Genomic DNA, 24,742 nt, shown 5'->3' with positions numbered 1-24,742 from the left:
AAAATGAACATCATAATTGCATTGGAGATGGCAAGTAGATAATCAACACTGATTTAGTGAAAATGCTTACCTAAAAAAGGTGTATGGCTTTAGTGCAAGACATTGCCAGACAGAAACTTTGAATCTGTCAGACTTCATTTGCAATAATTCTTAGAATGGAAATGCTGATGAATGAAGTGATGAATGTAGATATTGTCAGTGTTCCATGTACTTCACAAATAGTTTTTGGATGTTCTTTTCCTCTCACATTGTTAGTTGTGTCTATAAAATATAACCACTATTATTATTTTCTTGTTGTTTTCTTTCATGCCTGTCCTGGAGCTGGAACACTATTTCTGAGCTTTTTTTGCTCAAGGCTAGTACTCTACACTTGAGCCCCACAGATTCACTCCCAGCTTTTGTGTTAATTGGAGATAAAAGTTTCATGGTCTTTTCTGCCCAGACTGGCTTTGTACTATAAACCTCAGATCTCAGATTCCTGAGTACCTAGGATTACGGGCATGAGCCATGGCACCAAGTTTAGACTGAAACTTTTTCAAATGACTTAAGAATATTTTCTGCCTTCTCATGAGAAAATCTGTGGTACTGTTTCAAAAAGGTACCTAAGAGTTTATAAATGTAAAATATTCCATATTTTTGATGAAAGTTTTTTCATTCTAGGATAACTACTATACAAATGTTTCTGACCGATATAAAACATGTTCCATGTCTCTTTTTTTTCTTTTGTTTTGGTCAGTTGTTGGGCTTGAACTCTGGACCTGGGTGTTGTCCCTGAGTTTTTCAGCTCAGGATGAAGGCTATCACTGTATGACTTGAGCCATAGCACCACTTCTGGTTTTCTGATGGTTAATTGGAGATAAGATTTTCACCAACTTTAGTGCCCCCGCTGGCTTTGAACCATGATCCTCAGTTCTCAGCCTCCTGAGTAGCTAGAATTCCAGTCATGAGCCACCAGCAGCTAGCTTCCATGTCTTAATCTTTATGTAAGCCAGTCAGTAAGTAGAAAATGTTGTAGCTTTCTCTTAAACTTTTGCAGTCTGGTCCACAGTTCATACCTGCTTTATCTGATCTACCAAAAAACTTAGTGCAAAGACTATTCTTAGATGAAGCAGTCACATATCTTCTAATCTGTGTGTGTGTGCATGTACATGTACATACATACACAGTAGGTAGCAGTACCTTTTGTATTTTGACAACATCTTAGGTGTTTTATATCTTAACTTGAAAGTGGAAAATCATCTTTCACACAATACTACCACAGAAACATGTACCTAAAAAATCCCTTTAGGTAAAAATAGATTAACACTAGTTATCATCTTTAGTGCCCTAGGAAAACTTACACTGGAAGGGACACTGAAACAAACAAAAACAACAAAAGCGGGTAAAGTTCCCAAGAATGTGGGAAGATGGGCATTTCAAACCAGAAGCACCATGCACTGTTCAGGGAACCACGTGGAGGGTGTAGTTTCCACAGAGTAAAGAGGCATGCCAAAAGGGTGAGAGTAGGCTGCTGCATTTGTATACAGAGGGGTTTGCATTTGATCCTCTTTAATTATTGAGGATAATCAATAAGTACATACTAAGTAAGATCATATTGACTTTTAATTTTAACAGGATTTTAGCTTTTTAAGTAATATGGAAGATAAGTCAGTAGTAGCAGTGGTTATGAGAGTGAGGAGGAAGACGCAGTGAGGATATCATTGCACTAGTCAATGCAAGGGGCTGAAGTGATGGTGGAAATGACAAGAAAGGAATAAGAGATCAGTAATTTAAAATTGTGTGAGCAATGAGAATAATCCAATAAAAAAATCCCTAGCTGATAGGATTTGATGGATGACTTTATTGTAGGTTATTGAGAGATTTATATATGTGATTTTCTTTTGCAAAATTAATAAATATATAAAGGTAAATTCTGTTGGCTATTTCTAAGTTTTTTACTTTTTATTTTTTACAGATGCCACTTCAAATGAACAACAAGAGCTTTTCTGTCAGAAGTTGCAGCAGTGTTGTGTACTTTTTGATTTCATGGACTCTGTTTCAGACTTGAAGAGCAAAGAAATTAAAAGAGCAACATTGAATGAACTGGTTGAGTATGTTTCAACTAATCGTGGTGTAATTGTTGAATCAGCGTATTCTGATATAGTAAAAATGGTAAGCCTCTGGACATGTAGTCCTCAGATTTATATAAATTTAAAGTACGATCTGAGGTGTAATTATGAATTGACACTGATTTAAAATAAACATATAGTAATTAACAACAACAACAAAAAGAATTACCCATTTCACTGACACTGTTCTTTCTTAGAAGACATTCAGTAGCCATATAGGTAGGGGGCTATCATATTTTTTTAATTCACTAACATTTTTAAAATTTTATTTTATTGTAAAGGTTATGTACAGCGGGGTTTCAGTTACATAAATAAGGTAATGAGGAAATGTTTGTTGAACAGTGTTACCCTCTCTCTCATCTGCTCCCACTTTCCTTTCTCCCCAACTCCTCCCACCACATTGTAAAGTTCATTTTCAATATAGTGTCTTGCCATATTTTTTTAAAGCAACTTTATTTTCCCTTGTGTGCCAGTCCTGGGACCTGAACTTAGAACCTAGGTGCTATTCCTGAGCATTTTTTTTTTTTTTTTGCTCAAGATTAGTGCTCTGCCGCTTGAGCCACTCCTCTACTTCCATGACTGCCATATTGGGTAATGCAAATCATAAAGTTAGATGTTGAGAAATGTATAGGCTCAATATTTTTCAGAATGACAGATAGATGGTAAGGGTAAGTAGTCACTAAGAGAGAACCTGTGAAGGAGGAAGAGAAGACTGCTAAAGCTCTGGAGAGCTCCACATTTGTGTGGTGGGTAAAGGAGTCAGCTTTGAAAGGAATCCTATATGTTGAATGAAACTTGTTACACACAGGTAACTTTGTTGTTGCCTATAAAGTTAACTTTTATTGATAACAATCAGGAGGTGTTTTTCTCTTTTCAAATTCTGTTTATGGCCTTCTGCTTCACTTTGTGAAATTGAGAAGTTGATGTCCAAATTGCTGATCAATTTTACCTTAATACTGGCTTTGAGTTCTAACTAATATAATTCTAGGTTCATTACTTTGTACGAGTTAGGACCATAGTAATAGTATTAGCAATTACTTGCCTACCCCAGGTAACATTCCATAAGAATAGTTGGAAGCTTGTTTGTACTATCAAACATTTCTTGTCTTACTCTCAGTTCTTCATCTCTCAGACTAAAGGACTTGATTGGTCAGTCTGTTCATTTTTAAAGGAATTGTGTCTTGGAGCTATGAGTCATGGTTCACACCTGTAATCCTAGCTACTCAGAATCAGGAGGATACAATCTAAGTATCACTACTTAGAGCCAGCTGGGGCAGGAAAGTCTGTGGGACTCCAGTCTTCACTTGGTGGTTATCTCCAATTAACTACCAAAAAGCCAAAAGTAGAGCTATCACTGGAGTGGTAGAGTGGTAGCCTTGAGCAAAAAAGCTCAGGGACAGGCCCAAGACCTGCGCGCATGCACACACACGCACACACACACACACACACACACAGAGGTGGATTGGGACTACAATCTATCTTTGCTGGAAAGAGAGGATGTATGTCACCTTAGTGCTGAGGCAAGTGGAGCAAGGATGACATTATAAATGACATTTCATTGAATCTAAGATGAAGAGTCTGTATATGTAAAAGTAGTGAAGGCATTCTACCTCCTTGTCTTCCATAGTGCAACTATGTATGTAGAATAGAGATACTTTTGGGTTTTTTTTGTTTGTTTATAGATAGAGAATGTGATAGAGGAGGTGTGGAAAGATACAAAGAATCAAGTTAGAAATAGGTAATATTAAAATTTTTGCCCTTTGGGTGGGGAGTTTGGCCTAGTGGTAGAATGCTTGTTTAGCATGCACGAAGACCCAGATTCAATTCCTCAGTTCCACATACATAGAAAAAGCCGAAAGTGGCATTGTGGCTCAAGTGGTAGAGCACTAGCCTTGGGAAAGCCCAAGGACAGTGCTCCCAGGCCCTGAGTTCAAGCCGGAGGACTGGCAAAAATAAAATAAAAATTTTGCCCTTTTTCTTCCCAAATTCTCCCTCTTTTCCCCTTCCCTCTGTCATATTAAAACTTGGAAAGAAAAACTGATGAATTAAGGAAGAAGGATCTGGAGGTAATCTGTGATATTCAGTAGTTTGAAGGCTAAAGAAGTGAGAATTACTGGATAGAGAAGAGAGAAACAAATGCCTGCCACTGTCATATCTTAATGAAATTGATAAGTGTTTGAGCTACATTTGTAACCACAATTTAACTTTTTTTCTTAAGTAAAACCTTAGACATTTTCTTTTCCATTGTTAAATTCATTTACTCAACAGAGAACACGAATCTAAATTTACTTTTCTTTACAGATCAGTGCTAACATCTTCCGTACTCTTCCTCCAAGTGATAACCCAGATTTTGACCCAGAAGAGGACGAACCCACGCTTGAGGCCTCTTGGCCTCACATACAAGTATGGAACTTAAGCATGTTCACACTGCAGCAGTCTCTTCATTATGAGTTTTTATGTATTTGACTTTTAATGTATTTTCTTTTTCTTTCTTTTTTTTTTTTTTTTTTTTTTTTGCTAGTCCCAAGCCTTTCTTAAAGCTAGGGCTCTCCCACTTGGAGCCACAGCACCACTCCTGGCTTTTTCTATGTATGTGGTACTGAGGTATTGAACCAGGGTCTTCGTGCATGCTAGGCAAGCACTCTACCACTAGGCCAAATTCCCAGCCCTTTTAATGTATTTTCTTAATATTTTATTTTCCCTAAATTGTTATTATTTTATTATGACAAAATACACTTATTAATTGGATACTTAAACCATTTTAAAGTGTATAATTCAGTGACTTTAAGTACATTCACAGTGCTATGCAACCATCATCACTGTTTGGTTCTAGGACTCTTTATCACTCCAAATGAAAATACCTTTGTAATTCTTCTAGGTCTATGACAGGAACTAATTTGCTTTCTGCCTCTCTAGATTTACTTTTCTATTCAGGGTATTTCAGATAAGTTGCAATTTGTGATCTTTCATGTCTGAGTTCCTTTACATATCTTCATTTTTTCAAGTTGATCCATGTTGTAGCATGAGTCAGTAATTCCTTTTCTTTTTCTTTTTATGTGTGTGTGTGTGTGTGTGTGTGTGTGTGTGTGTGTGTATCACTTGTGGAACTTGAACTCTGAGCCTGGGCGCTGTCCCTGAGTTCTTCAGCTCAAGGTTACCACCCTTACCCCTTGGCCTGGGCATTGTCCTTGAACTCTTCAGCTCAAGGCTACTGCCCTATCCCTTGAGCCACACAGCCCCACTTCTAGTTTTCTGGTGGTTAATTAGAGATAAGAGTCTCTAGTTCTTTAGTGCCCAGGCTGGCTTTGATCTTCAGATCTCAGCCCCCTGAGTAGCTAGGGTTACAGCCGTGAGCCACCGTACCCAGTTTAATTCCTTTTCTTTTTATGAGTGAATACTCTTATATTTAATAGACATTCTGCAGTTTTTATTCATTTATTTGTTATTCAACATTTGACTTATTTCTACCTTTAATTGTGTAAATTAATAGTTTTTGTCAACTTTAAGTTGTTTAGGTCATTATTTAAATATTCTCTCTGTCCTATTTTCCTCTTTTCTGGGACTTCTGTTTATATGGAAATGACTATGACTGATGCTCTCCTATAGGTCTCTAGATGATCTCTACTCATTTTCATTGTTCTTGTTTCTTTCTGTACTTCAAGTTGGATCATTTCAGTTGACCTATCTTTACATCTACTTAATCTTTCTTTTGCCAAACCTCAATTGTTTTTTTTTTTTTTTTGCCAGTCCTGGGCTTGAGCGCAGGGCCTGAACACTGTCCTTGGACTTTCTCAAGGCTAGAGCTCTACCACTTGAGCCTCAGCACCACTTCTGGCTTTTTTCTATGTATGTGGTACCGAGGAATCGAACCCGGGTCTTCATGCATGCTAGGCAAGCACTTTAACCACTAGGCCAAACTCCCGGCCCCTTTTTTTCTTTTGTTTATTGTGGGGCTTGAACTCAGGACCTGGGCACTGTCCCTGAGCTTTTCTACTCAAGGCTAGCACTATACCACTTTAAGCCACAGGTCTACTTATGGTTCTCTGGTGGTTAATTGGAGATAAAGTTTCATGGATTTTCCTGCCCGGGCTGGCTTTGAACTATGATTCTCAGATCTCAGCTACTAAGTAGCTAGGATTACAGATGTGAGCCACCAGCACCCAGACTCCTTTGTTTTATAGGAGAGCAATTTCACTGAAGTGCTTACTCTACCACTCCATCTGTAGAACACGTCTTCTTGCTTGTTGGGTTTTAATTTTGTAAAAATGAAAACAAGAGAAAGAAATCTATATTCTATACAATTTAGGATACTTTAGGCAATAGTCTGCCACATTGTTTTTTAATTTATTCATTCTGTCTAGCACCTACACAAAATAGAAGAGTGGTGTTGGATTAGTGTATGCTGAAAGTAATATTAAGACTTACTAGCACATTAGAATTTACAGAATTAGAAAATCTGAAATAGTAAATTATTTTTATAGAACTATACACAAGTTTGGCTGCAATTTTGTGCCATAGTTGTTATAAAATTAGAGATACTATACTTAACCATGTAGAAGTTTTTAAAGCATGAAATTCTCATTAGCTGATTTGACTTTTTTTTTTTTTTTTTTTTGGTGATGGGCCTTGAACTCTGGGCATGGGCTCTGTCCCTGAGCTTGTCAGCTCGGGGCTACTGCCCTATTCTTGAGTCACAGCACCACTCCCAGTTTTCTAGTGGTTAATTGGAGATAAGAGTCTTTTATGGTCTTTGGTGTGTGGGGGATGGGAGGGGGTTGCTGACTTTGAACCGCCATCAGTTCAAAGATCCTCAGATCTCAGTCTCCTGAGTTGTTGGGGACCCAGTGTGGGGTCAGAGTGACCTTGGACCTGCACAACTGAGTACACGAGGAAGTAAGCTGTTATGATGACTTTGGACTATGTCAGTCGCTTGTCATTTAACTTATTTGAGACTTGATTGCTGTTTTGTACAAATGTAACCCCTGGCAGTTTCCTGGTTTTAAGAAAAGTATTTTAAGATTGGAAGAAAGAAATAAACAGGGCTACAGGCTTAAGCTCACAGCCTTAGGCTATAGTCTTAGGCTCACCTTAGGCTGCAGTCTTGGGCTGCTGACTTGAGCTGTAGTCCCCCCGACCCCATCTTTTTCTTGTCTTCTTCTTTCCCTACCCCCTAAGTCAGGAACCCCCATTCGCTGCCGGCTGGCTCTGGCACTGAGTAGCTAGGATAACAGGCATGAGCCACCATGCCCAGCTTGTATTATTATTTTTTTTAATAGCAAGTGTTTTAAAAGCACTATCTCAGCTTTTATTTGACTTTCTCTCATAGTTGGTGTATGAATTCTTCTTGAGATTTTTGGAGAGCCCTGATTTCCAGCCTAGCGTTGCAAAACGATACATTGATCAGAAATTTGTACAACAGGTAAGGAATTCTTGTTTTCCTTTAATTCATCTTAATAATAATCTGTTAACTTGGGATTAAAGTAGGCCTGACTTACAATTTTTTTTTTTGTCACCAGTCATGGGGCTTCTTGAGCCACAGCCCCACTTCCAGTTTTCTAGTGATTAAGTGGTTAATTGGAAATTAAGAGTCTCGTGCCCGGGCTGGCTGTGAACTGCGATCCTCAGATCTCAGACTCATGAATACCTAGGGTTACAGGCGTGGGCTACCTTGCCTGGCTGACTTTCAAATTTTAAACATTACTTTGAAAGCATGTAATATTCTTGCCAGTTAGGGAAAAAAGTGAATTAGGCTTGAGAATTTGTAAATAATCAATTCATCCTAGCCAGTCCTAATTCTCATAGTTATTTTATAAAGGTTTAAAAAAAAAACTAGCCTTCCACACTATCCAACTGAGAAAAAAATTGGTATACCTATGTAATATAAGGATATTACTTTGGTTTTACATTTTTATGTCTGTGAACTTGCACATATTTTAACTTCAGACTTAGAACTGATAGACCAGGGGAAAAAACAGTAACCCACTGTTAGGGAGTGAGGGCCTTTGAGTCTTCTAGCCATCATGCATCAAGTACTGTTCCCTTTCCTTTCCTCTTACCACCTTTGGTATCCTAAACCACAGATAACAAAATCATTCAGAAAGGGAGGTCTAGTAAACATATGCAGCACTTCTTTTTGTAAACTGCTTACCACCTGCTCCTTTTAGAACCTATATCAAATTTTAATGTGTCATTTCTATTTTCAATTTTTTCAAAATTTAGCATCCTCATTTTAATAATTTATAATTGGCTAGCTCTGAACACTGTTGTGAGGCAGATAAACCATTTGCTCTTTTTTTTTTATGGGTCATGGGGCTTGAACTCTGGTCCTGGCGCTCTTCAGTTCAAAGCTACCACTTACCCCTGGAGCCACAGCCCCATTTCTCATTTTCTAGAGGTTAATTGGAGTTAAGAGTCTTATGGTCTTTAGTGCCTGGGCTGGCTTTGAACCTGGATCCTCAATCTCAGACTCCTAAGTTTTAGGATTACAGGCATGAGCCACCCCACCTGGCAAGCCATTTGGTCTTTTGAAATACTTTATCAATAGGTGTGATTGATTAGGCTTGATGCTGGGGCTAGGATTAAAGTCACAAGAACTTTCCTACATTTCTAAACCCTATGTGTGTCCCCTATAACAGTGTTTACAGATATGAGCTTTACATATTTAAAGCCCATTTTTGGTTACTTGTGTTAGGAATGGCTTGGGATGGTGGGATGTCACAGAAGAATAAGGACAGCAACTCTAAAAGGAACTCAGCAAGGCCAAGTTTACCTCTGCAGAAGGGTTGCCACCAGCCAAAAACCTAGCAAGCAAACACACAGAGCAGGCAGTCTGCCCTCTTTTTATCCCTAACTCAGGAGGCCCTGCCCTTCCTTTTGCATTGGCTAAGCTTGGGTTCACAATCTGCAGAAGGATATGACTTAACTGGATGTAACTAAAATTCAAGGAGCTTCTAACACACTATCTTAATTAAAATGCAGCAGGAAAAAGAGTGTAACTAAAATATGATTGACAAGGGACAAGTCACCTGGCCAAAGAAGGAACTTTTCAGAAAACAGTTCTTATAAGAGTTAACAGAAAGGAAACCAACTATGCTTTTCTCATATTTATCACTATCCTGGACTCATTTATTCTGAGATATTGTAGAATCCTGATGACGAACATTGTCAGCGAATCATTGAAGTAATTCTTCAGAAACTGTACAGAAACACTGGGCATGAGGGACAGTGAAATAGATACAATAATCCGGAGTGTGATCAGGGTAAACAGTCATGAGATTAGTCATTGCAAACCAGTGCATGCTTATTTCCTCCTGAGCCATCGTATGTGATAACTAAGGAGTTGTAGTGATGCCACGCTGAAGGTATTTCAAAGGATATCATATAGAAAGGAACCTTGCTTTTGTGTTTTCTCAGTCTTCAGTATGAGGTATTTAGGCTGCTAGATTTTTCTGAGGGTTTAATGTGAACAAGAAGAAAAGTGGCTTCTGTCATCTTCGGCTTCAAATGCTGGCATTATCTGAATAGTTATAGCCTCATCTTTAGATTTTAGCAGTTTGTGTGATTGCTTTTGCAGATACTTCTCTGAGGTATACCTGTTTTGCTGTCATAAATTTATGTAAGAGAATTCTTAGATTTTGTATTTTGAAATGATTTGGTAGTTTTAAGACTTGCAAAAGCATAAGAAAATTAGTTAAATTTGGAAACCAACTGCATGATTTCAACTTTTATTCAGATGGGAGAATTTCAGAAGAAAGGAGCTAAGGTTTGTTTATTTATTTATTCATTTGTTTGTTTATTTTTGCCAGTCCTGGGGCTTGAACTCAGGGCCTGGGCATTGTCCTTGGACACTTTTTGCTCAAGGCTAGCCCTCTGCCACTTGAGCCACAGCACCACCTCTGGCTTTTTCCCGTATACATAGTACCAAGGAATCGAACCCAGGGCTTCGTGCATGCTAGGCGAGCACCCTACCACTAGCTACACTAAGTGTATGCTTTTGAATAGAACCAGACTGCCTTCACTTCCACAGCTAGCTTTTGGCACAGTCAGGAAAGGACGTGGACACACTCACCTTCTCTTTTAAAAATCTATTTTATCTAGGCACCCATGGCTCATGCTTGTAACCCTAGCCATTCAGGAAGCTGAGGAGGGTTAAAGCTAAGCTAGGCAGGAACGTCCATGAGAGTATTTTCAGTTTGGCACAAAACAAAAAACAAAACAAAAAAAAAGGAGGGAGCTGTGACTTGTGTGGTGGGACACTAATCTTAAGGAAAAACATTTAGGTATAGTACCCAGACCCTGAGTTCAAGACCCAGGCTCAGCACCAAAAAAGAAAGGCAGGAGGCAAGAGGCAGAGTGGATGGATTTTAGCCTTTTCTCTTTTATTGAAGACATACATAATAAACTACCCTTAAAAGCAGTTTGATATTAATATCATAGCCAAAATAAGAAACAGGTTCCTTGGCCACTAGTATTGCGTGTTTTACCAAATAAGTATTATGTACCTAGATTACTTATTTAATTACAATGTCAAAAAATAGTTCCCTTAAAGATCCATTTGCAGCCAGGTGCTGGTAGCTCATGCCTATAATCCTAACTGCTCATGAGGCCCGGATCTGAGGATCTCAGTTCAAAACTGGGCAGGAAAGTTGATGAGACTCTTCTCTCCAATTAATCACCGAAAAAGCCAGAACTGGGTTCCAGAACTACGGTTCCAGTGGTAGAGTGCTAGCCTTGAGTGAATTGAGCAATAGCCCAGGAACAGTGCTCTAGCCCTGGGTTCAAGTCCCAAGGCTAGAAAAACAACAAAAAAGATGTATTGAATATTTGTCCTTGAATTAAACATGACTTTAACAATTAAGAATCCCTTTTTATTAATGTGGAAGTATCTCTTAAATAAACTCAGTGTCAGAACATGAATTTGAGTGTAAGGTGAGTTTAGCCCTTTCTAGTTAGAATAATTTGAACAAAATATATCAGCTATATTATGGTAAATATTCATATTGTATAGCTATTTTTTGCCAGAGCCCTATGTCTTAACCTAGCCAGTTATAAGCATGGCACTTATGTTGGGGGTGTATAAATATGACTTCAAGTTGTCATTATCCTTGTTTCATCCATTTGGTTTCCAGGTACATGTGATGAGGTTTGGATCTTGCCCCTAGTTTATCAGTACCAAAGTTGAGAATGTAAAATCCTAAAACAATTTTAACTAAATATATTTACATAGGTATATTTAAAAATCATTATTTGATGATACAATCTAAAAGCTTAAGATTTTAAATCTCAACATTCTGGAGTCTAAGAGGATGGAGAATTTGAGGTCAATCTAGGCAACAGAACAAAAGCCCTGTCTAAATTAATACTGAAATCTTAATTCCATTAAGCTGTGTTTAATGGAATTTAAAAATCTGTGGTATGTCAGATCATCCTAGTTTTGAAGTATCTATGTTTTATATCTGTGCTGTGTGTCTCTACCAACAGGATATTGGGGCCTGGCACTTGCTAGGCAGGTGTTTTTTTTTTTTTTTTCACTTAAGCCATGCCCCCAGTAATTTTTGTTTTTTGGTGGGGTGTAGTGTTTCATAGTTTTGCCCCAGCTGGCCTAGGCTATAATCTTCTTATATGCTTCCCATGTGGCTTAAGATGACAAGCATGTACTACTACACACAGCTTTATTGATTGAGATGGAGACTGATGGACTTTTTGCTGAGGCTGAGCCTTGAATTGCTATCCTCCTGATTTCTGCCTCCAGGATAGCTGGGATCATAGGTATGAGCCACCACACGTAGTTTGTCATTTAAGAAAAATAAAATAGAGCCACATGCCAGTGGCTCATGCCTGTAATCCTAGCTACTCAGGAGGCTAAGATCTGAGAATTGAGATTCAAAGTCATCCTAAGCATGGTCCATGAGATCTTATCTCCAATTAACCACCAGAAAACTTCAGGTCGTACTGTGGTTCAAAGTGGCAGAGCACTAGTCTTGAGCTGAAGAACTTAGGGACAGCTCCCAGGCCCTGAGTTCAAGCCCTACAACAGGTAGGTAGGTAGGTAGGTAGGTAATAGATAGATAGATAGATAGATAGATAGAATCAGTGAAAATAATCCCTAAACTTTACCCCATTTATTTACTACAATAACTTCAATCTGGTATGGCAGAATCTTTTAAGAACATTTTTAAAGATTTCATGGATAATCTTGAAATCAGCATTAGAAAAAAAGGCATTTTAGCTCGATTATTTTTTAGAAGTAATTTCTCAGATTTTTCTTAAAGCTCCTGGAGCTTTTTGATAGTGAAGATCCCAGAGAACGTGACTTTCTGAAGACTGTGCTGCATCGAATTTATGGGAAATTTCTTGGATTAAGAGCATTCATCAGAAAACAGATTAACAACATTTTCCTCAGGTAAATATTATATACAGTTAACCCCTATATATACACATACACCTACTTTTTAATATCTGAATCTGAAAATTAAACGGAATATTTTAACTAAAAATTTTACCTATATTATGGATATCATTTGCTGCACCCTAGCTTTTATAAAATTGTTAATTGCTTCTTTACTAATAGTAGTGAGGACCATTTTTGATAGAATTCCAATTAAGAATTATTGAGGAAAAAAATTCATTTTGCCTGTTTTGGGGCTTGAACTCAGGCCCTGAGGACTGTCCTTTGGCCTTCTCGAGGCTAGCACTCTACCACTTGAGCCACAGCACCACTTCTGGCTTTTCTCTGTGTATGTGGTACTGAGGAATTGAATGTGGGTCTTCATGCATGCTAGGCAAGCACTCTACCACTAGGCCAAACTCCAGGCCTGAGAAAATTTTTTAGAGAAATGGTTTTCTGTTTCTTTTTGTCTTGGCTTTTTGGCTAAAAGATTTTCTTGTGTACGTGTTACTTAAACCCAACAGCTTATGGAAGTACTTTACAGGAAACTGCACCCAGAGCAGTGAGGGAGGGAGGGACACCCTGGCCAGCCAGCCCAGCCAGATCAACCCTGGCACAGTCAGATGACAGCTGTCCCAGCCAGATCACCCTCATAACCTTACTTTGGACTAGTTGAATTCATATCATTTGCTACGTTATATATGCTAATCTGTTAAAATATTTACTTCACATATGCAATTTCACATTTCAGGTTAATTGAAGACCTAGGAAATTAGGCTAGTGCTCCCATTCTACAACAGTGAGATGAGTGCTGGCAGGCTTCTCCAGGAAGTGTCCTCCTCCAGCCTTCAGCCATGTGTGACAGCCGCTTTGTCTTGCTTTATCATTTGAGTTTGTGGTTCCCTGCTTTAAAGGAGATCCTAAGCTTGGAGAGTGAGGCAGCAAATATCATGTGAGGTCTAGAGAAATTCTAAACAATTGAATTTTCTCTTGTATTTTCCTGTGAGTACAGGTTTCTTTGAGCTAACCTATCTTTCTTTTACATATACGTTACTAAATTAAATGCAGTATTTCAGGTGAGATTACATTCTGTTATCTTACAAAAGCAAGTTCTAGCAAAGGTATACATGACTTAATAGGAAATAACTGTTTTTAGATCACTATGAATTAACTGATTTTGAGCAAATAGCTTATAAAGAAAACCAACCTAAAGCTTGGGTGTTTCTTAATGCTGCCCTTTGGGTTGATTTTGCTTGTCTGTTTGATGCTGTTTTCTGACATTTGGTTTTCATTCCACCTCTCTGTTTTAAACTCAGGTTTATATATGAAACGGAACATTTCAATGGTGTTGCTGAACTTCTTGAAATACTAGGAAGGTAGGTCAGATTGAATTTTTTTTTAATTAGGGAACTTGGAACATTCTGTGTTCTAACATTTTAGTTAGTGTTTTAGAACTTAAACTTAGAGCACAACACAAAGCCTCGGGTTCAATCTCTAGCACCATAGACAGAGAGTCAGAGATGGATAGATAAATATCATAGATAGATAGATAGATAGATAGATAGATAGATAGATAGATAGATATAGAAGTCAGGCATAGTTTTTAAGTTATGAGTTTAAAGGGGTCAGCATATTAAAACCTTTCTTTACAAGATTTGTCAGAGCAGCCTTCCTGCTATGAAGCTCTGATACGCTGATCTTATTAAATTGCACATGAATTTCTGGTCTGTCATTGAGAAGAGACAAAATAAACTAGTGAGTATTTGATTAAGTTATATAAATACTTGTATGCATACAGATTCCTGACCCATCAGTGTTTTTTTTTTTCAAGAATCGCTAATTACTTTGTAAAAAAAAAATTGTCTTTTTAAAGAAAAAATCATTTTGCCTTTCTTTTTTTTTTTTTTTTTTCATTTTGCCTTTCTTATTCACTACATAACACCTTTAGCTTGAGTGAATGGAAACCTTGACTGCTGCTTAAAAAATTCAGTCTCGGCCTGGGAGTTTGGCCTAGTGGTAGAGTGCTTGCCTAGCATGCATGAATACCCGGGTTCAATTCCTCGGTACCACATACATAGAAAAAAGCCGGAAATGGTACTGAGGCTCAAGTGGTAGAGTTCTAACCTTGAGAAAGTCCAAGGATAGTGCTCAGGCCCTGAGCTCAAGCCCAGGACTGGCAAAAAAAAAAAAAAAAAAAAAAAAATTCAGTCTCCTTTAAATATTTAGGAAATAACTACAGAGAAAACTACTTTTTAATTTTAGATTATCCCACAAAGAAAAATTACCCATTTGAAAATTTTAACATACTGTGACATTGACTCTCCAGTGGCTTTAGGGAAGAAAAATAAGGCTGCAGTGCATAGACAGTCTATAGATCTGGAAGCAGACATTGCATTGTGGCAGCGGTTGGCTTTGGGGATCACTGCATGACTTAGAGGAGTAGAATTCACAGGCTAAGTCTATCTAAAGGAGTCTAAAGGTGAACTGTCACACAGCAGTCTGTATTGACAGACATGACATCTCATAGAAACAAAGTCAACTGCTTAACCTTCCCCTACCTTTCTTTCCCTCCAGTATTATCAATGGCTTTGCATTGCCACTGAAAGCAGAACATAAACAATTTCTAATGAAGGTTCTTATTCCTATGCATACTGCAAAAGGATTAGCTTTGTTTCATGCTCAGGTAAGTTTTGGAAACATTTCAGATAACATAATACTATTTCTACAATAGATTTTAGAGTATTTAAAATAGTTTTTACTAACTACTCTCCCCAAAAAATGTACCAACCATTTCTAGACCATGTATGTGCTAATAAATTGAAACTCAATGTTTTAGCAACAGTATACTGCAAATACTACTAGTCCAGAATTTTCCATGTAAAACTGTGAGAATCCATGAAAGTAGAGAGAATCAAGACAGTTTTAAATATAATTAAGCAATTAAGTTTTGCGCAAAGCAAAATTTCATTATAATTATTGGGTAATAAAGTGTTATATAAATTATTTTAAGTATTGTAAAGTATTATAGTATTTAGTTATATAAGAACACTGTACTCTAAGGTTAGAAAAGCTAATATAAAGGTGGGTACTAGTGGCTAACACCTGTAATCTTAACTACTCAAGAGATCTGATGATCAAAGTTTGAAGCCAGCCAGGACAGGAAAATCTGAGACTCTTATCTCCAACCAATATCAGAAAGCCAGTGGAGCTGTGACTCTAGTAATACAAGTGCTAACCTTGAGCAACAAAAGGTCAGGGACAGAATCTAGGCCTTGAGTTCAAGCTCTAGGACTGGCACACACATAAGATAAAATACAGAAAAAATAATTAATCTTACTTATATTCTGACTTATATTAATCTTAATTATGTCAGTGACATAATTAGCTATGAGAATACATTATTTGAATAAATTATACACCTAGAGAATGTTACTTCTAACCAATATAACCTAGGTAGAAAGATTTTGGTCTCTTAGTATTTAGAAGATAACACTCCGCATAGCATACCTGTAGAAACCTCTACTGAGAACTAATCATTAACTCGATATAGTTAACTTTACAGTGAGAAATTGCTACTAAAAATAACTTTTTTGAACCAGAAGTAACTTTCAGAATTAAAAAGTTGAATATACTCACATAATTGTGAATATATTCATCTTTTACATATCAAAATAAACTAGGGTTAAGATTTGTTAGCTAAATATTTTGAGTGCATCCCAAAATGTTACTTTGCCCAACAGTATTTATGAACTTTTCCTTACCTTCCAGCTGGCATACTGTGTTGTACAGTTCCTGGAGAAAGATACAACACTGACAGAACCAGTAAGTGCTCTATTGATGTTCTGTATTTTTATTTGGTCTGAATTAATAGCTAGCATTTCATTATAGCATTCTGTTGGCTTTTACCAGAGTATAACAATAATGTAACTTTTCTTTCGTGGGGGACAGGGGTAGGGTGGGGTGCTGGTCCTGGGCTTGAACTCAGGGCTGGGGCACTGTCTCTGAGCTGTGACAATCAGCCACCAAAAAACTTGAAATAGAGCTGTAGCTGAAGGGGTAAAGTGCTGGCTTTGAGTGAAAAAGCTAAGGGACAGCACCCAGGCCCTGAGTTCCAAAGCCCCAGTACTGGCACAAAACAAAACAAAACTATTTCCAATGTGAACCCCAAAACTACTTGTTTGAATTTTTTATTTTTAAAAATTGAATTTCTTGCCTGTTCTTAGTGATGTCTTATTAACAGGATTGAAAACATTTCCTTGCATTTGTGGTATCTTAGAATTAAAATGTTTACTCTATGAATCCTAGCAGTTTCATTGTTCGAGTCTATTTCTTTTTGTGTGTGTGTGCTAGTACTGGACCTTGAACTTAATGCCTAGGGCACTATCCCTGAGCTTTTTATACTCTACCACTTGAGACACATCTTCACTTCTTTTTCCTGGTTAGTTGAAGATAAATATCATGGACTTTCCTGCCATACCATGCTGGCTTTGAACCATAATCCTCAGATCTCAGTCTTCTGAGTAATAGCCAGTTTACAGGCATGCACCACAAGTGCCCATTTTGACCACAAAAATGAAGGTTCAAAATCAGAGAAAGTCGGGATAAGTGGGACTGCATTAAACTGCAGAGCTTCTGTATGGCAAAAGACTTAGCTAGCAAACTAACTAGAAAGCCTATAGAGTGGGAGAAGATCTTCACTAACCATACAACAGACAAAGCCCTCATATCTAAAATATATCAACAGCTCAAAAAATTGAATCTCTCCAAAACTAATAATCTCCAAAGAAATAACCATCCCATTAAGAGATGGGACAAAGACTTAAAGAGAGTCATCTCTGAAGAAGAAATAAGAATGGCCTACAGACACATGAAGAAATGCTCAACATCTCTGGCCATAAAAGAAATGCAAATCAAAACAACTCTAATATTCCACCTCACTCCAGGTAGAATGGCCAGGATCGAGAAAACTATTAACAACAGATGCTGGAGGGGATGTGGCCAGGAGGGATCACTACTACACTGATGGTGGGAGTGCAAACTCATTCAACCGCGATGGAAAGCAGTATGGCAGTTCCTCAAAAGACTAAACATAGAGCTCCCCTATGACCCAGCAATTCCACTACTTGGCATTTATTTACCCAATCGTCCAGATTCTACCTCACTTCAGTTAGAATGGCCATAATCAAGAAATCTAATGACAACAGATGCTGGCGGGGATGTGGCCAGGCGGGGTCACTACTACACTGTTGGTCACTACTACACTGTTGGTGGGAGTGCAAACTGGTTCAACCACTGTGGAAAGCAGTATGGCGGTTCCTCAAAATACTAAACATAGAGCTCCCCTATGACCGACCCAGCAATTCCACTACTTGGCATTTACCACTCGTCCAAAAACAAGGACATACTAAATACATTAGCACAATGATGTTCATTGCAGCACTATTTGCCATAGCAAAGATATGGAACCAACCCAGATGCCCCTCAGTTGATAAGTGGATCAACAAGATGTATTTATACACAATAGAATTCTATGCTGCTGTTAGAAAGAATGACATCACCTCATTTGAAAGGAAATGGAAAGACTTAGAAAAAAAATCATATTAAGTGAAATAAGCCAGACTCAAAAGAACACAGGCTCAATGGTTTCCCTCATTTGTCATAATCAGTAGAAGCCTTGGGCTCTCCTAGCAGAGATTTACAATAGAACAAAACCTAGATACATAAGGCCATATAGTATGACACTAAATGAAAGGATCCCCAGGATATAGAATCAAAAGCCACATAATGAGTGATTATTGTCCTTAATGTACTGTTATCTCTCATCTCTTTTGCTGTCCCTTGGTTATCTCATATTCTTATAGTATTTCACCTGATATCTGATATATTGGATATATACATATTTGGTTATTTGAAATCAGATAGGGGGTGGGGGGGAGGGAAATGGGGACCAAGACATGAGAAAGGGTATCAATGTGTGTGAAGTAATGCACTTTCTATCTGGTGAATATAATGTAACCCTTCTATTAATTACAATAAAAAATACATGAAAAAAAACAAAGGTTCACAGCCAGTTACTCACACTATAACCCTAGCTATTCAGATCTGCTGAGCTATTGAGATCTGAGGATTATGGTTCAAAGCCAGCCCAGCCAGCAAAGTTCTTGAGACTTTTCTCTAATAAACAACTGAGAAAAAGCTGGAAGTTGCAGTGTGGTTCAAGTGGTAGAGTACTAGCCTTGAATAAAAGAAGCTTAGGGACAGAGTTCAAACCTCAGGACTGGCAAAAGAAAAGGAAAGGAAAGGTTCAGGAAAGTAAAAAGATGACTAACTAGAGTTTCAAGAAATGAGGAAATGGGATAAATAGAATAGAATGGACACTAAAAATCTGAACCTTGGTAAAGGTTTGTTTTATTTTTGCCAATTCTAGGGCTTGAACTCAGGGCTTGAGCACTGTCCCTGAGCTAGCCTTGAGGTGACCCTCTACCACTTGAGTCACAGTACCACTTCTGGATTTTTCTGTGTATATGGTACCAAGGAATCGAACCTAGGGCTTTGTGCATGCTAGATGAGTACTTTACCACAAATCTACGCTCCTGGCCCAAGAGAATATTTTAGAAGTATTTTTGTTTGTTGCCAGTACTAGGGCTTGAACTCAGGGCCTGAGCACTGTCCTTGGGCTTTCTCAAGGTTAGCACTCTACCACTTGAGCCTCAACACCATTTCCAGTTTTTTCTATGTATGTGGTACAGACGAATCAAACCTAGGGTTTCATGCATGCTAGGTAAGTACTCTACAAAACTCCTGGCCTATAGGTTTTGTTGTTGTTGTTGTTGTTGTTGTTGTTGTTGTTTTGCCAGTCCTGGGCTTGAGTTCAGGGCCTGAGCACTGTCCTTGGACTTTCCTCAAGGCTAGTGTTCTACCCTGAGCCACCGCACCACTTCTGGCTTTTTCTATGTATGTAGTACCAGGGAATCGAACCTGGGTCTTCGTGCATGCTAGGCAAGCACTCTACCACTAGGCCAAACTCCCAGCCCCAAGGTATTTTTAATCTGAATATTAAAAGAAGATAGTTCTTGAAAATTAGCAACAAACCCGAAAAGATTATAACAAAATTTCAAAATATTTTGCTGTATCCCTGGGAATACTTGGGGGAAAAAATCAGATGGTAGCATTTCCTCTTTTGCTTGAACTTTTGTAAAGGAGCAGAAGTTATTTTTCCACCACCTGATTTTTTTTGCCAGTTGTGGGGCCTAAACTCAGGGGCTTTTCTCAGGGGCTCTACCACTTGAGCCACAGCACTACTTCAGCTTTTTTCTATGTATGTGGTACCAAGGGATTGAACCCAGGTCTTCGTGCATGCTAGGCAAGCACTCTACCACTAGGCCAAACTCCCAGCCCTCCACTACCTGATTTTTAAAGTTTTTTTTTTGGCCCCTTTCTCTTTCTGGCCCCGCTTGCTCCGGCCCGGCTAGGCCCCCTTTCTAGCTGAGGCCCCCGCTCGCTCCGGCCCCGCTCGCTCCGGCCCGGCTAGGCCCCCTTGGCCCCGCTCGCTCCGGCCCTCAGGCCCCGCTCGCTCCGGCCCCGCTCGCTCCGGCCCCGCTCGCTCCGGCCCCGCTCGCTCCGGCCCGGCTAGGCCCTCTTTCTAGCTCCGGCCCCGCTCGCTCCGGCCCCGCTCGCTCCGGCCCCGCTCGCTCCGGCCCCGCTCGCTCCGGCCCCGCTCGCTCAGGCCCCGCTCGCTCCGGTCCGGCTAGGCCCTCTTTCTAGCTCAGGCCCCGCTCGCTCCGGCCCCGCTCGCTCCGGCCACCACTCGGTTGGGCTCTGTTCACTTCAGCTCAGCTCGCTTCTTTCGCTCTCTGTCGCCGTCGCAGTCTTGTCTCTGCCACTTTTCCGGTTTGGTTGTGTCTCGTCTCTGCCACTTTTCCGGCTTGGTTGTGTATGTGGGATACCGAGGAATCGAACCCGGGTCTTTGTGCATGCTAGTCAAGCACTTTAACCGCTAGGCCAAACTCCCGGGCCCGATTTTTAAAGTTTTGAGAGATAATTAGAAGCTTAGTACTTAGGAAACCATAAACCCTATAGAATAGATTAACAGTACAAATCCAAGACAATTCTCCAAAAAATGTTAAGAAAAACATGTAACATAGTTCATGCCTCATGGATAGAAAACAAATAGGACTTCACTTAAGTAAACTTGAGGTAGATAAATTTGTTTCTTACTGAGAGGGATGATACCAGAGGTCTGGCCTAAATGAGCTGGGTAAATAGGAATAGGATGAGGACAGACATATGACAAAGGGTCCAAGTTAACAAATCAAAATATTTTTCAATTCATAAAGATTACTACTTATGCAGGCTTTTATCATTTCTATCATAGGCTGTTCCAATACCGTAATTATGACCTCACTGTTTGGTTTTAATCTGTAATTATCTCCTGACGTATTAATTTTCAGTGTTACAATTGTGTGAAAGCCACATGCATTCAGTAGAAAACATCATTCACTATTTGATCTTTCCCTAGACTAGCCATATGCAAAACAATACTGTGTCATCGTACTGGGCCGCAGGCAGCCATGTGATCACAGGGTAGACATATACTCTACAATTCAGTTTCTTAGCTACAATGGTTAGGTGGATAACATGCACTTTTTGTCAGTCATGGAGCTTGAACTGCAAGCCTAGGTGCTGTCTCTAAGCTCTTTTGCTCAAAGCAAGTGCTCTACCACTTTGAGCCACACAGTGCCACTTCCAGTTTTCTGGTGGCTAATTGGAGGTAAAAGTCTCATGTACTTTTCTGCCCAGGCTGGTTTCGAACCATGGTTCTCAGATCTTAGCCTCCTGAGTATCTAGGATTACAGGCCTGAGCTACCAGCACTTGGCTTACATGAACTTTTGACTTATTTATTGGCAAAATAGTATTCATATTAACAACTACTCAAATTTGTGTATGTAAAGTCAGGTGTGATAACCCATGCCTGTAATCCTAGATAGGCAGAGGCATAGGTAAAAATATCAGAGTCTAAGGCTATCTGGGGAAAGAGCAGACCCCATCTGAAAAAAGCTAAAGCAAAACAGACTTGGAGTTACTGCTCCAAGTGGTAGACTTGGACAAGTGCAAGTTGTAAATTGAAACCTGGGCACTACCAAAAGTGTAAATCCTGAGTGTGCGGGTGTGTGGGTATATATGTGAGTCTTTCACATTTATGGTACCATCATGTTTGAATAGCTGATAATTGGTCCTTCAGCCACCATCTCCCAACCCCTGCCAAAACCAAAGTAAAACAAAAACTAGTTCTTGGCTATTAGCAAGAATAAATTTTAGGGCTGGGAGTTTGGCCTAGTGGTTAAAGTGCTTGCCTAGCATGCACAAAGGCCCGGGTTCGATTACTTGGTACCACATACATAGAAAAAAAAGCCGGAAGTGGTGCTGAGGCTCAAGTGGTAGAGCTCTAACCTTGAGAAAGTCCAAGGACAGTGCTCAGGCCCTGAGCTCAAGCCCAGGACTGTCAAAAAAAAAAAAAAAAAAAGAATAAATTTTAGAATGTTTCTAGTTCCAAAGATAACTTTTGTATTTTGAATCCTGGTACTGGGAGAGCCTGGGCACTATCCTTGAGCTTTTTAAAAAGCCCAAGGCTAGCTCTCTACTACTTGAGCCACACCTCCACTTGTAGTTTTTCCCCTTTTTTGGCAGGGGGAGAGGGGAGGAAGAGATGCAAGTCTCATGATCTTTCCTGCCAGAGCTGGCTTCAAAGCATGGTCCTCAGATCTCAGCTTCCTGAGTAGTTAGAATTACAAGTGTGAGCTACTGGCAGGCATCCAGCTAACTCAGGAGGTATTTGATTGAAATTATATTAAACTTATGGATTAGACACAAGAGAAATGTCTGTGTAACCATTCACTGTGAAAAGCATATTTTTCCATTTTCATCTGATTGTAACTGACAGTTAAAATACTAAAAAAATTTTTTTGCAGGTAATCAGAGGATTGCTGAAATTTTGGCCCAAAACATGCAGTCAGAAAGAGGTAGGTTTTGTTCACAAAAGTAGTGTTTCAGTAGAACCTTTCAATCACAAGGCTGGAATGCCCACTGCTTGAGGCTGGCTATATCACAGCTGCACGCTAGGAAACTACCACCTAGAGAGCTTTTTTTGTCTCAGTTCATATTTGGTGTGTGTGAGTGCTAGAGGTTTAATTCAGGACCTAGATACTCACTGTCCCTGACGTTTGGTGCTCAAGGCTAATACTCTTACTTGAGCCACATCTTCATTTCTGGCTTTTTGACGATTTACTAGAGATGAGTCTCAAAGACTTTCCTGCCATTGCTGGGTTTGAACCTAAGTCTCAGATCTCAGACTCTTGAGTAGCTACAGTTACCAGTATAAGCCACTGGCATCTGTCTCCTCAGTTTATATTTTGTAGATAAACCTTACTTGTATAGTTTATAAATTAGCATCATAATTTGTCATATTGTCTTTTGAATTTTTTAACCTAGGTGATGTTTTTAGGAGAAATTGAAGAAATCTTAGATGTTATTGAACCAACACAGTTCAAAAAAATTGAAGAGCCACTTTTTAAGCAGATATCCAAGTGTGTCTCCAGCTCTCATTTTCAGGTATGTTTTTCAGTGACACTTTCCTCATTTTATACCATATTTTTCTCTTTGAATTTTGACATGTCTAATTGTCTTTTTTAGGTTGCAGAAAGAGCATTGTACTTTTGGAATAATGAATATATTCTTAGTTTGATTGAAGAAAACATTGATAAAATTCTGCCAATTATGTTTGCCAGTTTGTACAAAATTTCCAAAGAACACTGGAATCCGTAAGTATTTTTATGTTGGTTGCATTTTTCTTGTTGTTTTTCTAACCTTTGTGATATTTCATTTTCTATCTCATACATAATATCTTTATAGATTTGGAACTTAAACCGAAAGTTAACATCATTCTAGTTTTATTCTACACACAGAATATGTACATGCACACCCCAATTTTTTTTTTTTGCCAGTACTGGGTCTTGAACTCAGGGCCTGAGCACTGGCCTTGGGCTTTCTCAAGGATAGAGCTCTACCACTTGAGCCACAATACCACTTCCAGCTTTTTTTCTATGTATGTGGTACTGAGGAATCGAACCTGGGTCTTCGTGCATGCTAGGCAAGCACTCTACTACTAGGCCAAAGTCCTTACTCCCATACTCACATTTTTATGTGTTAGAAATGTATGTATGTATATGTACTATTTTAGTATATGGCTTAAATTTCAACTGAAAGTAGCAGATCTTCCAAAGGTTAACATTCTGTACCAGCTGTGTGGTCAAACCCTGTTGAGGGTTTGGCCATCTGTAGAGAATGCACAAACTACTGTAATACAAAATTGTGCTGACAGATCTATTTCCAGTCTAGTCTGTAGGTAACAATTGCAGGAGAGGCTAGAGGACTTAAGGGCACAGCATACGTGAAACATATTCTTCCTGCAGTCACATCTTTATCTCGATCCTGTTTCTCCTTTCCAGTATACTAGCGTGTTTTTCACCTTGTTTTAATATTACCTAGGATTTCAGATCTTAGATTATAACAGAAATGAAGCTAACCAGAATATTTTTTAGCTCAACTTTATGTATGATAAAGTCAAACAACATTTAACCCATTCTAGAACAGAAGCCATTGGCACCTCTTTTTTGGTATCAGTGACCCAGGATTGGCTCATTTTCATTTCAGAACCATTGTAGCACTGGTGTATAACGTGTTGAAAACGCTAATGGAGATGAATGGCAAGCTGTTTGATGACCTTACTAGTTCATACAAAGCTGAACGACAGAGGTATTTGATATTCTAAGTTATACATAAAATGAACATATTAAGTTAAACATGTATCTGTTCAAAAGGAATAGTCTCTTTAAGTTATAATGTTTATAATATACCTTAAGCATCACCCTGTGATTAGACTGTAAACATTGGTCATTTGTAAATGAAGTAGCCCCAGTAATTTTATAAATTTGTTAAGCAATAAAAGTAAGGTTCTAGCATAGTTGGTTCTACTATTAGTTAATGATTTTAATGTGGATCATAAATCCTGTTAATTTCATTCTGAGCCTAGATTTCATCAGTCCCATAGCATCTGCACTGTGAAATACAATTCATGCTAAATTCTAAAGATTATTTTGTATGAGTTAATTTTTCATATTTATGAAAACTTTCATACACATGGACTTCTAGAGTTTTACTGTTCACTGGCTCCTGCCTAAGAGCTCGACA

General features: G+C 38.8%; 1 protein-coding gene across 2 annotated transcripts in view; it reads left to right on the top strand.

The window, feature by feature from the left end:
• The window catches only part of LOC150058421 (serine/threonine-protein phosphatase 2A 56 kDa regulatory subunit alpha isoform), a 51,287-nt gene that overhangs the window by 23,547 nt on the left and 2,998 nt on the right, over positions 1 to 24,742 (top strand). For both annotated transcript variants that reach the window (XM_090341226.1, XM_090341227.1), the window contains exons 2-12: positions 1,955 to 2,151; positions 4,410 to 4,511; positions 7,435 to 7,527; positions 12,380 to 12,510; positions 13,812 to 13,871; positions 15,070 to 15,178; positions 16,264 to 16,317; positions 22,465 to 22,515; positions 22,985 to 23,104; positions 23,186 to 23,313; positions 24,206 to 24,307. In XM_090341226.1, coding sequence (XP_090197352.1) covers positions 1,955 to 2,151; positions 4,410 to 4,511; positions 7,435 to 7,527; positions 12,380 to 12,510; positions 13,812 to 13,871; positions 15,070 to 15,178; positions 16,264 to 16,317; positions 22,465 to 22,515; positions 22,985 to 23,104; positions 23,186 to 23,313; positions 24,206 to 24,307 — 1,147 coding nt within the window. The remainder of the gene's footprint in view (positions 1 to 1,954; positions 2,152 to 4,409; positions 4,512 to 7,434; positions 7,528 to 12,379; positions 12,511 to 13,811; positions 13,872 to 15,069; positions 15,179 to 16,263; positions 16,318 to 22,464; positions 22,516 to 22,984; positions 23,105 to 23,185; positions 23,314 to 24,205; positions 24,308 to 24,742) is intronic.

Source organism: Megascapheus bottae, chromosome 10 (genome assembly GCF_031878675.1).
Source record: "Megascapheus bottae isolate mThoBot1 chromosome 10, mThoBot2.hap1, whole genome shotgun sequence".
In the NCBI taxonomy this organism is placed as follows: Eukaryota; Metazoa; Chordata; class Mammalia; order Rodentia; family Geomyidae; genus Megascapheus; species Megascapheus bottae.
The sequence above is the reverse complement of the archived record's forward strand: the minus strand, read 5'-3'. Positions and strand labels throughout refer to the sequence as shown.